A 14,502-nucleotide genomic window follows, 5' to 3' on the forward strand; every position below is an offset into this window, starting at 1 on the left:
CATCTGTCTTCTTATCATTTAGAATTCCACTTGAATCCTCAACACAGTTGGCAGAGAGTATCTCACTTTTATAACTAGAACTTTTGCTCTACTTCCAAGTTTTACTGAAATATCACACAGAGAGATCTGGGCTTCCTTTGTCCACACAAGCAAGAAAACAGTTTAGTCAAATTCTCCTCTGCCTACTACATGGATACCATTGTATAAATATAATCTCCATGAATTTACTGTATCCGTGCTGTCAGTTTTCAGGCTTACAACCTTTATGAATATGTGCTACATCAAAATGCATTACATAGCTTAACACGTGACATGTAATAGTGATCCTGAGGAGACTGAGAAATCTTTTTGGACATAATATTTTCCCATGTCTCTACAGTTTCATTTAGAGCCCAATAAATGACCATCCAAATGACACTAATTCCTCTGAATGTTGATCCAGTTTCTTTGAAAGTGTCAGCAGTCAAAGATTTTGCAGATCTTTCTTTGGACTGCAAGTTCACAGTCACTAAAACGTACCAGTTCTGCAGCATTACTTTATTTGTCATATACTGGTAATTACAAGAGCAAAACAAGCTTGAGAACTGCGACACAGCATCTGAAATATATCCTACAGACCAAGTGGGATACAAACCTTAAGAATTCTCTGTCTCAATGTTGCAGAATTATTTCACTGAAAATCACTCAAATCTGAACCATTCAAGAGGTAGAAATCTACCTGGTTTTACTACTATCTATGAAATTGAGTCAGTTCGATTAAGAGCTAAAGTTTTAGGAACATAAAACATGAAACTTAATATGAAGTACAAAAATAATAATAGTTAGCAAGATATTTGCATAAATAAAGACCTAACATGCTGATCCAGCATAGTCATACATTTGAATATGCTGGATCAGAATAATTTAAGCTATACAGCGATGACTGACTTAACACATATGAAGTGCAAGATACCCACTAGATATCTACTTCATTAAGCTCTGTGTGGAAACATGGTAGGTCAAGAGCAATGTGATCCAACTATTTAGAAGGATGAATAAATGACTTCCAGAGGTCCCTTCTACAAATTTATAAATCCTTTAGTTCAAGTACTAGAGCAAATTCATAAACGCTTTTTGACAGTCCATAACCATTTGCTATGGAAACAGTCTTATTAGTCTACTCCCAACATCTAAATGATAACAATAAGTAGGAAAAGAAAGATTAAAGAAAAGCAGAGAAAAATCTTAGGTAATTCATACTTACACATTTCTTGCCATAAATAAATTCCAAGCAAGTGTTTTAAAATACTTTTGGTTTTCATATGAATGCATGAGAGACGTCACTTATTTATTAATTTATTCTAATACTTTTATTTGCTATTCCTTGAGCACTCTTTCCCAAAACAAATAAATTAGATACAAATAAACTTACTGCACTGTGAGTCAGATCCATCGGTTCTATCAAGTACAAATAAGTATTATCTTCAAACATGCCACTAAAACATGGAGAAAAAGAAGTGATGTTAAGGATTACAGGGTAATTAATTTGACTCCAGGATATGATTTTTGATGAGACAAAACCAAACTTAGGGCTGAAAACCTGATCAATATTAAAATAAACTCCATGTATGCTCATTATTACCACATGTGTCTAAAGCTAAGAATATTTTTAAGAGATCAGGTGCATTTTAATGAACTAACACTTAATGTAATGGCAATGTAATGAAAAAGCATCAAAAAGAATAAAGATTTGACCTTGGAAAGAGGAAGTCCTAAGACATACATTAGCAGACAGAATATAATCAACAGCTGAGTTGCACTTAACAGTAACTAATCCTAGAAAGGATTAATTTCTTACATTTTTTCCTTGTACAATCTAACAAAAAGATCAATTTTTCTATTGGCTGACAGAATTATACATGAGCAATACTGAGCATGCAAACTGCTTAAGTACAATTCTTGTTTACCCTTTACCACAATAAGTCATCTGGTGAAATATTTATTTGCACTTACCATATTCAAAGGTTTCATGAGACAGCATCAAAATACTTTAATCCCAGTGATACTAAAAAAAAAATGCTAGTAGTTTGCCATAGCTGGTACTGGCATTTCAAAGCACCAAAAATCTTTGGGCCTGTAGAGTTTCAGACCCTTACATATTAAAAGATAATATTAAAGAGTAATATTTAGTTAATAGCCTTGTTTGAAAAATGGGAATGTGTACTTACTGAAGTCCATTACAAGTTGAAAGAGCAACTTTGGAATCCTTGATACCTCTGATATTTCCATGGTAGTAACAATGCTCTCCACCCTAATAATGTTTAAAAACAAACAAACAAACAATCACACAGACACAAAATTACCCTGATTTAATGTCTGTTGCTTAAAACCAAGGCAAAAAAAAAGATTCAACACCTTGCATTAGGTAAAATTTCAGAGAAAACAGTGAATTGCTAAAAACCAATGACAAGCCCTAATTGCTTGTAAGAAAAAAACCTGTGCCCAGTAAAGACTAATTCATAACTTTTCAAGCCATAACATGGGTTATTCTTCTGCTTAAGTCACAGCATTCTTGACCTTTTAAGTGCATTTCTTTGCTGTACATTGATTCTGTAAAAATGTTACATAATGCAGGTTACATGAGCATTGAAATGTTTCTTGATACCTTCCAGGTCTATTAAAATTACAAGTGATATAGTTATCCATCAATCACCTGGCATGTATTTGGCTTAGATCTGGGTTCTACCAATTTTGTCTCACTAAAAATTTATCAGTTAAAATGTTACATCATTAGACTGTAGTTACCGATATCACTAATGATGAATGAGCCAGAAAGTGAATCTAATTTAGTAACACTGAAGTGTACAGTTGCATTTTTACTGTACATATGTTAAAAGGGTACTAAAGTCAACTCTTGTTTTTAACTGCATAAAATTCCAAATAGATGCAAACCCCAAATTATTCAAAAAATGGCAAGATTTTTATATTTCTCTAAGTCAGCAATTGTGTTTTAGACAAGGTCCTGCCTTTTGTTTAATAAATAATAACATCTAAATTACCTACAAGTGTGTTTAAATGTTAGAGACTTAAAAAAAAAAAAAACCCAAACAAAATTAGGCAAACTACATCCAAAACTGTGATCCAAAACCTCAGTTCTCAAAGGCCCTAATGATATGATGTAAGCAAGATCCTGCTGAATGCTGCAATACAAGATTTGAAGAGCCAGCTGATGCAGGGATTAGGCTGAAAAGAATTAGTGCAAAATGTGCTACCAAATGGGTGTGCAACGAAGCTCTGTGTGTAGTCTTTCGCTTCTCTGCAAGAATGTAAGGGAAGCTGCAGTATGTGTACATATGGGGGGAAACAGGACACAGCAGGAGACCAAAATACCACAGAGAACAACTTGGTACATACTTTAAAATCTTAAAGTTCTGATCCAGAAAAGCCTTGCTCAGATGCCAACTAAACCCTAGTGAACGCTACATGCTTTCCTATGAACAGAAATGCAGGTGCCCTTGATCTGCCTGGCTTTTATCATAGAATGAGCTAAGTTGAGCTCTCCTCTCCTGAAGCAACTAGCTCATATCTAAGCTCTCCTTAAAGTGGGCAGAGAACTTCAAGCATGCTCAGAACACACCTAAGACAGAGTGACAAGACGGATCCTCACAAAACAGAGTTGCAGTGGATTTTTGAAAATACTGACCATTACATGCCAATGCCCGTCTCTGGCTAATAACTACAGCACTCATCCCAGGTTTCCCAACTGCTGAACAATTTCCAGGGTCACCTTGAAGAGAGTCAACTCACATCTCCCCACCTTCTAAAAGTGTACTCTACCTGCACAGTTACTGGCTACTTTGTGTCAGAGCACCCTACATGAATCAAACTGAAGCAGTCTCATTTTGTGGAACTCACAAAGATTTATGAAATCAGAAAGAGGGAGAATGATTCTGTATCCCAAGGCTAGGAAGCTTCTAGGAGGAGATCTTAACAGCAGACTACAATAAATAAATGATTCAGATGAGAAATTCAGAAATAATTGTTTTGTCAAAGCATCATCTACTCACATGCAAGAATTACTAGTGTTAAAATAATGTCATGAAGATCTTTTTAAATCTCCAATTTTTTTACTTTCTGTACTTGCACAATTGGTGATTTTTCTCTATATGTTCTAGTTTTCTTCTACGTACTAAATTTGTATGATTTAATTTCTCCGTGTAATGAAAGTAGAGTTCTACGGCACTATCAAGAGTTTTGTATTATTTGACTGTAAATAACTAAGTATGTATAAAAACTTAAAATCTGTAGCACATTTTTAGGATTACATACTATAGGAAGCCACATGGCAAATTATTAAATCCTTTATCTGTATTCTGATTCTGATAGAAATTAATTCTATCCTTATTGCTGGACAGTAGAATTACTAATCCCTAAAATTCCGTAAATTGTTGAGGAATAAACTGATTAGACTGTTAGAGGCTTACAGAAGTACTTATCGTGACTAAGGGTAAAATAAACTAGCTTCATAGGAATGTTTCAACTGAGTAAACAAGAAGAGTATATTTATTTTCTATTAACAGAAACAAAGCATCAAGAGCACCATTAACAGACTGTTCAAGCTATGAATGTTCAGAAAGAAACCAAGAAACACTACGTTGACATTTCTAAAGAAAATGGACTAGTGAATTTAGAAGCTGTTAAATACCAGAAATGCTGCTGCTATTTGTGAGTGAAGCTGAAATGAGGAAAACTGAATGATACTAATTTACCTTATTTAAGTAGTTGGTCTTTAGTGACTATCAACAATAACACCAGCTAAACTAAAGATAAAAAGTATTCTCAAAAAGTTTTATTAAAAACCCTTAGGTGTAGTTGTGTCTCTCACACACTGTTTGAAAACTGTACCATTCATCATCAAAACATTCTTAATTCTGGTGTCATGTCATCTGAATTCCAACAAGTATATTGGACCCATTCCTTCTGCAATTATTATAACTGAAAGTAGTACCAAAAAAGTAAATGCTTTTTGTTTAAGTATGCACAGCATTATTTCCATTTTGTATCTTATTTAATGTTAATCAGATTCTGAATGAAATTCCTAACAGACTACTGTGCATTATAAAGTCAAAGTACTACACAGAAAGCAATCACTACATATTTACCTTTCCATTAGTAAGAATGCCTAAGCCATGCTTTTTAACAACTAAATCGTGCTTATGTTTCTCACACAAGTAGCTTTTCAAGAATTTTTTTTAGAAGACAGTCATCTGAGTGAAGAAATTGCTGTTTGCTCTTCAGTGTTTTCACTCTTGTAATAGACTACCTCTTTTTACAAAATACAATACTTTTCATGAAGATATCACTTCTTTACATCCGCATCAGGAAACAAAACAATCTTTTACTTACTCAGGTCTAAAAAGGATTGTAAGATACTGCAAAAGACCAGGATACAGTCCTTATTTATTTCCTACACAAATTGTGTGCATATGTTCGGAACTTATAATGAAGCCTTTTACAGATTAATGTGACCTCAGGAGCTCTTTGTTGTTTCTAAATAAATCAATTCAGAAAACATCCCCTGGGAAGTTTGGATCAAGTTACTTCAGCATGCAAAGGTAGTCCATTTGCTGAGTCTAAAGTTCTAATATAATTTTCTAGTCAGATTCATGATTCAGCAACCGCAGTGCTCAATGCTAGTGCTGCAGCTGACAATTGCATGAGCTTGTCTAAATGCCAAAGGGAATTGTTTTCTTGCATCATTTAGCATTTTTGCCTGTTCTGCAGAGCACTGAGTCTTAACGAAACAACTTCCTTAGTATGTTACATGGAAGAAAACAAAACAGTATTTTGCAATAATTATATTGCAATGTAATTGTTTAATTTTGCCCTAATCTGTGATATATTATTTTATTTGAGATTCTCTATAACAAGGGCAAAATAATAAACTATACATCTAATACTTGGACAAACAACAGTCCTGATTTGCTGAAGGCATAAATGCAACTTGAATGCTTGCTTTCCTCCACTCTAAATAGAGATGTATTTCACATGTAATAAGCTCACAAGTATTCCAGCGTTCATGCCAAATATGAAAAAAGCCATTCCCTGAAAACATAGTTTATAACCTTCCTAGGAACCTACCAGTCCTCATTTTGTTACTACAACAAACAAAAGACTGATCTGGTTCCCTTAGGGCTGAACTATCTTGCAGAACTTTAATCTTTTTGTCTTTGGATCAATAGCCTATGGCACTGCATTCAATTTGGGAGCTAGTTTGACAAATGTAATTAATTGGATATCAAGCAATATGCTGGTTTTGTAATAACCGAAACCTTAACCTCTGGAATTAAGTCTTTAATTTTCTGTTTCACAACTGTGTAATTCTTGCAAAGAAAAGTCACTGCAAGTTTTTTTTGTTTGTTTGAATGTCTTACATTACCATTATGCTTTCCCCTTGCACGTTGTGCTAAGGTCATGTAAATTATTAACGAGGACTATACTGATGGTGACTTCAACCCCTCCACCTCCTTCATTTTACAAGATGTAATTGTTCTGGCAGTATCTGGACCATCTTCACTACTACCACCTACCACTGCCTACCCCGCACCCTGACAGACAACTTTCCTTTTTTGTACAATTCTTCTTGCATTACTGAGGCATCCTTACAAGATGAGATCACAGTTACCTTGTATGTGTGGAAAAAGGCTTCTGTGTGTCTTGCAAAACTTTTTTTCTTTTTTTAACATTTTATTGGCATTGCTCCCTCAGAGAGACCATTCTGACATGTTTTAAGAGCACAATACCTTAGAAAACTTTGGTTTTCCATCTTCATAGTGAATCTCCACATAATTGGAAGATAACAAGTCACTGTCAAAGAAAGGAAAAATCAAGATGAGAAAAATCTAAATATTCTTTCTACTGCTGTGGGTGGGGTTGGGTTTTTTTGTTAGAATTTTCAAACCATTTTTTCTTTTGTTGTATATTAGTTTAACAAAATCAAGCAGCTTGTGTCCAGTAAATGGTTTGCTGGTGCACTGGAAGTCAGCGTGTTTCAGAAGGGGGAATTTCATTCTGCAATCTAATCCCCTGTATTTTAGCTTTACAATTACATTATCAGCCTTTTAAATATGCAAAAAAAATCCCATGGCTTTAGAACTTTGTTTGCTGCCAGTAACTGGTACTGACAAAATGTACGTTTAGTTCATTATTGTTTTCAGTTAAATTTTATATTTTATCTAAAAGTTAAACAGGGTATATATAAGGCTGAACAAATACATACACAACTGTTCTGAAGACAAGAGCATATACTTTACCTGTAATTCACTTTCACAACTGCAAATACTCAGTTTTTTCTAAAAACAGTAACGCTGTCCCAGTTTTGGCTGGGATAGAGTTAATTTTCTTCCTAGTAGATGGTACAGTCTGTTTTGGATTTAGTGGGAGAATAATCTTGATAACACACTGATGTTTTAGTTGTTGCTAAGTAGCGCTTGTCCTAAGTTAAGGATTTTTCAGTTCCCCATGCTCTGCCAGCAAGCAGGTGTACAAGAAGCTGGGAGGGAGCATGGCCAGGACAGCTGACCCCAACTAGCCAAAGGGATATTCCATACCATAGAACATCATGCTCAGTATAGAAACTGGGGGGAGTCGGCCAGGAGGGGCGGATTGCTGCTCAGGCATCGGTCAGCAGGTGGTGAGCAACCGCATTGTGCATCACTTGTCTTTTCTTGGGTCTAATTTCTCTCTTTTTGTTATATTCCTTTTAATTACAATTAGTATTGTTATTATTTTTTTATTATTATTATATTTTACTTTAGTTATTAAACTGTTCTGACCTCAACCCACAAGTTTTATTCCCCGCCCTGATTCTCCTCCCCATCCCACTGGGAGAGGGGAGGAGTGAGCAAGCAGCTGTGTGGTGCTTAGCTGCTGGCTGGGCTTAAACCACGACAGTAATGTTCTTAAAAGAAAAACCAAACCAAAAAACACTAAAAAAAAACCCCAACACACACACACAAAAACCCAAACCATACTACCCCTTTTCTTCCTTTCACTTTTTCTTCTCAGATTCTTTCCTCACTCTTATTTTTTTTCCTAACTCTGGCAAGACAAATTTCTGAAGCATAAAAATTTCCCTTACTGTATAATTTACGGTTCAAATTTCTTTTTTAAAAATAAGATTAGCTAGCCTGTACGTATCCTGGGATAACTTCAGTGTCCCATTCACTTCTCACCCCGTTATAATCCGGCTTGCAGCATAGCAGCCCAGGGAGAACAAAGCAGTTAAATATGTTAACTGGCCCCATCATAGATGCAAGATAAGCATTTTACTTAATGGGATCCAGAATTCTCAGCATTTTTCAAGCCTCTAAGAGCCTGTACCCTTCCAAAAAAAAAAAAAAAAAAAAAAAAAAAAATCATTAAAGGGTCTGACAGTGGTACATATATCAAAACAAAAATACTGTTGCCATGAATAAAAACCATCATCGTTATGGAAGCCTGGTCTGGCAAAATAGCTCTGATGGGAATTCACGACTAAGAACAACTTAAGATAATGGGTATCTCAAACTCAGTTTAGGCTATTAGCAATCCTGGTAACACTTCAACTCTGGGACTACTGGCTCATAAAATCAATTCTTCATGCTGCATTTATCAGGCACTACACTTATCAGAGAAGATCCTGCAGAAGTCAGTTACCAGTGATTCTCTTAAAAGTCCTTTTTCATGGAACTGAGAGACCACATTATGGCCACTCTATGCCTGCAAAACCAACACTAATAGCCATGAATAATTACTGAAGTCTCATCATTTGTCTTAACCTTCATTTTGATAGCAATATTTAATAGATATATTTTTAAAGTCCAGATTTAAAAGTAAATTCAGTTGCATAAAATCATTTTAACTTTCTCTATTTGTATCATAGTAAGCTATAAATTTTCTGCAAGAGAAAACAAATGCTTTATAAATAGTATAAGTGTAAATGCAATGCAAACAATCACTTCTTCAATGTGGCAAGGTTTGAAGCTTCTGAAGAGTATTACGTATCAAAGCAATTAAACTTTAGAGTGTTGATAATGTCCTTTTCTTCTCTGCATTTTTCTTACTTATTATGAAGCATAAGAACTGCCATCATCGGTACTTAATAGGATGGTATAGACAAGGCTAGAGGTAACTGACACAAGTAGGAAAATGGATAATTCTGATTAGATATAAGTTTAAAAAAATCACTGAGGATGGTTAAACACTGAAACTATGCTCAACTTGAAAGGGCCTTGACCAGATTCAGATTTTTACAGGCACTTCTGCTTCAATTCATGGAGGCCATTTGGTTTCCTCAAACGAATTCCAGCATCAGCATTTATCTCCCTGTTTCAAGCTTACACTCTCACACCCCCTTTTTTGCCCTCTTCTACTAACCTTACCCGACTGATCTCAGAACTGCTTTCAATGCTATCTATCTAGTACTTTTGGCATCTCTTAAGACTCACAGTAGGTGATTTCCCACTGTGTCTACTGTGGGACTCACAACTAACTGTAGTTTAATTACACCATTTGTCTCTCAGATTTATCCCATTACATGTGATGTAAGAACTCCTCAAAATTTCCTTAGTCCACCCTTTGCAGGATCTTTCCAGAGTTCTGTGCTCTTTTCTTGGATTTTGGTTGAACTTCCGTTACAACCCAGCTGTTTCCTTCATCTGCCAACTGCTTCCATTTTTTAGCTTCTCATTACTTCCAACTGCAAAGGGATACCTGATTCAGGTAGTATATACTGTGTCCTACATGATAGGATATCTAACATGACATGCTTGTGATGGAATACTCCATATATATATATGTTACAATTACAAAGCAAGGATGCAGCAGACAGCAGCTTTTCCAGCAGATCCTACAATTTTCTTATTGCTGACTTCCCAACGCTACTGTCCTGTGGGATCTGCTAGATACAAGGCACATCAATGAAATTCTCCATACTGAACAAATTCTCTCCAAAGAAAATTGAGGCCTGCTATTCATGATATACTTCCCAAATGCCATGCTGTAAACAAAACGCACCTTTAATTCGTGAACCACCCTTTTGCCAAATGTAACACAGTATCTGCCACCTAGAAGTTGGAGTAGAAAATGTATGATAAGGCTATTGTCTTTCACAAACCCGTTCTCATCCTACCCTGTAACAGGGTATTTAACACTAGTTTCCAATCACTATTATGTTCTTAAGCTTGTCACACATAACCACCAAAATACTGCAAGGGCATTTTTCTCTTAACATTTCACACAGGGCAGCAAGAATTTTGAACTTTCCATGAAAAAAATCAGTCAGCTTCTCTTTAAACTGTATGCCTCTACCTTGGTAGGTACCTGATTTTTGCCAGGTACCTTGTATCACTTATTCTTATTTCAAGTATCTGTCTGCACTAGCAAACATCCGAAAGAACACCTTACTTCCAATCATCCAGAAATCCCTCAATATATACTGCTAATCTGAGACAACCATAATCTTATTCAGGGGAAGAGGGGGCAACGGGAGGAGGACAGTACATTTGCAGGCATTTTCCAACATGGCTCTGCTAGTACACACAACGAGTTGCTTCTATAATAAAGCTAATCTCAGTCCTGTTCTCTATATTCATAACAAAATCAGTACAAACACATTTGTAACTGTGCTTAGAAATGGTTAGTATTGAAATGTGATATTGCAGAGAGTAGTCTAGAACTGAAAAATCCAGAAAAATTGTTCCACTGTTGCCGCAAAGAAAAAGACAGGATTTGGGTAAGGGAGTTTATTCTATATTTTGCTAAAGCTCCAGGAATAACAACAGCTGTAAAAATAAGCATAAAACTGCTTATTGTCTCTAGCAAAAATTTTATATGTTATTAATGCTGACAAATCTGACAAAAGACAGAAGAAATTATTTAAGGACAAGGAAAAAAAAACAAACAAACCAAAAAACACTTAACCAAAATAACTTTCAAACATTTTTTCCAACATGAAAGACAGATACACAGAGGAGCACTGTAATTTCACCAGTAGGTGTGATGGGATCCTTTACGTAAGTGGCATTAAAAAGAAAGGCCTGGAATACACCGATTAAGAGCTCATGTAGAAGTACGAGTACCTGAGGAATGAGATACAGAACTCAGGCATAAAGTAGGGAGTCTCCACATCACAAAATAATTCTTATTCTTTCGTTATAATTTACAGAATGCCTAAATTTACCTCTGAAAGGTAGCCCTCAATTTTAGAAAATACATTTGTGCCTCATCTGCACTGGACTGTGTTTTGTCACCTTTCAGTTGATTCATTTACATTTGGATTGAGCAGAAATGCACCCAGTACAGCAAATTTGTTTTTCAATATTACGACCACCAGAAACAGTGCAAGCTTTAATTGAAACAATTATGCAAGTCATTATCACATCAGACAAAAGCATATTTAGGCTAGTGACACATTAGTGTGATGCTTTACAATGCACACATCAAATTGCAACATGCTGAACGAACTCATGAAAAAGAAAATTTTAAGTCTACTGTGTCCTTTTCTATAGTTCCTCCCACCCTGCCTTGTTTGTCTTGGGTAATTGTTTTTATTAAGCTGTCCTGCACCAGCTCTTCTGAGTTACATTGAGAGATGTAAAATAAGCAGCAAAGGGATATGCCATTCCTGGTAATTGCTGCCTTTGAAGACACAGACCAGCTGTTAAAGCAAGTAGCAGATGCTTTCTGAAGAACCCACATCCACTTCCCCAGCACATATTTCACTGCTGCTGTTTTCATTAGCAGGAGAGCTGCAGTGTGAAAAGTAGCTTACCTCAGCTGGCATCTAACCTGATGAAAAGAATTGATTTTGGTAGGTAAAGGCTATGAAATGACTAAAAGAGATCTCATACACAAGTAACCAAGTTAGCTTCCAAGAACTAGTATGCAGCCTGTGGAAAATCAGACTACAGCTGAATTATCTTTCCTGCATGCTTCTTAAATTATCTTTATACTAACCTACTACCAAGGAATATCTTTAAGTATTCTGAAATGATTCAAGCTCAGTACCAGTGTCTGAGCAACCTAGTTTAGTTGAATGACTTAACACCCATCAGATGTTTTGTCCATTTGACAGATACAGTTTAGTAGCACATAAAGATGTGAAAAACAAATTGAGACCTTGCTACAGCATTTTGTTAGATCATTAAGACACTGTCATCTAATGAAATGGCCACCTATAGCCTTGTTTCTATTACCAGTTTCGATTATACCCACAAGTTTTGTTGAATTGACTGTTCTTATGGGAATTCATTATTAAATTTCTAGTATGTATTTACAGTAGTCTTTACTTGGCCGTTGTCTTTGAAGCTGCTCTGGCAAGAGTGTCTCCAAGGAATAAATATACTGCAAATATTCATTGTTGTTTTTTAAAACACAGCAAAGTTTCACTACTTTTTCTGATATTACCTTGAAGGAGCTTAAAAATCAAAACATGATACTGTGGATCAAGCATCTGTGTTTACAAGCAATTAAAAGAAACAACTGATGATGCAGGTGTATAGGTTAACTTTTCCATAACTATGGAATCAAAGAAAGTCCCTCCTCAGTCCTGGTATTAATACCATAATGATTCTATAACAGTAAACAGTACACTTACTTAAAAATCACTTCTTGCACAGCCTTACTCTTGTCGTTTGTTTTCATTTGGCTTGTCTTTCAGGTAGAGAAAAGGATGACTGGACAACAAATTCATGACAATGAAATTACCTCGGTGATATTTTAGGTATTTTTTAAGAGGTCCTCAAAAAAGAGCTCCAAAAAAGACTGATAGGAAAGCATGTTCTGAAGTTGTATAGAATGGTGCAGAAAATGCTCCAGATTCTTTTCTGGATCAGTCTGCCTCCCTCAATGCAAGAAGCCCTGAGTCAGGTCAAGGGAGTTCAGACAACAATGTCCTGAAGCCCTCCATCTGAGAATGGAACATGCTGTATCTTAACAGCTACTTCAGCAAGCATTTTGAAAGTAGAAGCTTGAAGAGTTCCTCAGAACATTAAGAACAGTATGTCGCTCAGTTTCTACCATATTTTCCTTTACCATAGCCCTGAAGAAGATACCGCTTTAAAAAGGGCTATGTAAAAGGATATGAAGAAATGAACAGAAGATATGTACGAGTACTGTGTCATGGAAAATACCTCAATGTAATTTGCTATGACAGAACTTCGCTAGAAGAGAAACTGACAAAGTAAAGATTTCCTTTAAACAACTGTTCAAGTTCATTCAATAATGTATTTTTTTTTGTCACCTGCTTGGAAAACAGGTAGTTTTGAATTATCAGTAAGAATTTTGTTAACCTGTAGTGTAAGGCTGAAGGCTGCCGTCTGTCTGCCAGAATGATCTCATTCAATGGTAACCATATTTGCCAAATCTTCCTTCATTTAAAGCAAGCTTCTTTATTTACAAAAGAAACTTGGGTTTCTTCTCCTCTTAAAGAATTCAATGAATGCTCCACATGTTCTGTTACTTTGTGTCTAATGATAACAGTCCAATTTAACTCTTACTATGAAGGAAAAATCCAACCAAATGTGGGTGTGGTGGGTTTTTATTATTTTATTTCTAATACTAAAACCAGTGAAGTAAATTTATTTGTACTTATAGAGAGCTGACTTGGCCACCTTCAGATTAGATTAATGACTCTAGCAGAATCAGAGATACATTTTGGTACTCCAGCAAACTAAAAGTTTATTCTGGTTCCCTTAATCCACGCTTCTATGTTGAACTATATTGCGCAACTTTAGTTCTGTCATTGAATCAAGTTAAACTCAGTTATATAGGCTCTTAGGAGCTAGTTTGATGAACTTAATTAATCATGTCAAGCATACATAGGCTTTATACTAGCTCCAAATGCAAAGATTTCAGCCTGGCTATAACAGAATCTGAGATCCCAGTAATTCACTTCAGCATAAAGATGTCACTATTAACAAGACCGGACCATCTCAGAAACAGACTGAAAAATCTACTAAATTAGCAAAATAACAGTTCTTCAGCACTGCCATGTTGCAGTGGTTACATGTGAGCAAGAGTAAGAATATAACCTAAGAAAGGATGCATCAAGTCAGACAACTGCTTAGTAGTTGTTTGACAGCAGATACACACATAGCAATTTTTCAGTGAGTTTTCTCAGCACCCAGTGATCTGTGACAGCAGGATTTCATAAACCAGAGTTAGTATAAAATTGTTTTCAATGGCCCTCAGTAGATTTCTTTTCTGTTCTTCCAATCCCTTAACTCTTGTAAATAGTTTAATATGCACAGTATCCTGTGACAAGATCTGCATTTTAATTTTTTTTTTGAGAAGCACCTCTTCTCAGACCTCCTTTTGTATTTGATACCTGTAGCTGCTACACAGGGGAGGCAATAAACATCCTCATCCTGCCACACAGAATTTTATAGCATTGTCATATTGCCCCAAATGTGTATTTGCCTTGCCCTGAGCTTGCTGACCCTAACAAACCACCAAACCAATGGCTGTGGTCGCATCTCAGCT

The 14,502-nt window shown here is 35.7% G+C and overlaps 1 protein-coding gene across 2 annotated transcripts in view; it reads right to left on the reverse strand.

The window, feature by feature from the left end:
* The window catches only part of ADAM23 (ADAM metallopeptidase domain 23), a 78,874-nt gene that overhangs the window by 46,957 nt on the left and 17,415 nt on the right, over positions 1 to 14,502 (reverse strand). For both annotated transcript variants that reach the window (XM_010565129.1, XM_010565138.1), the window contains exons 3-5: positions 6,783 to 6,846; positions 2,208 to 2,290; positions 1,412 to 1,475 (exon numbers count right to left, since the gene is read on the reverse strand). In XM_010565129.1, coding sequence (XP_010563431.1) covers positions 1,412 to 1,475; positions 2,208 to 2,290; positions 6,783 to 6,846 — 211 coding nt within the window. The remainder of the gene's footprint in view (positions 1 to 1,411; positions 1,476 to 2,207; positions 2,291 to 6,782; positions 6,847 to 14,502) is intronic.

Source organism: Haliaeetus leucocephalus, unplaced genomic scaffold (genome assembly GCF_000737465.1).
Source record: "Haliaeetus leucocephalus isolate CR32 unplaced genomic scaffold, Haliaeetus_leucocephalus-4.0 Scaffold1, whole genome shotgun sequence".
NCBI classification, from domain to species: domain Eukaryota; kingdom Metazoa; phylum Chordata; class Aves; order Accipitriformes; family Accipitridae; genus Haliaeetus; species Haliaeetus leucocephalus.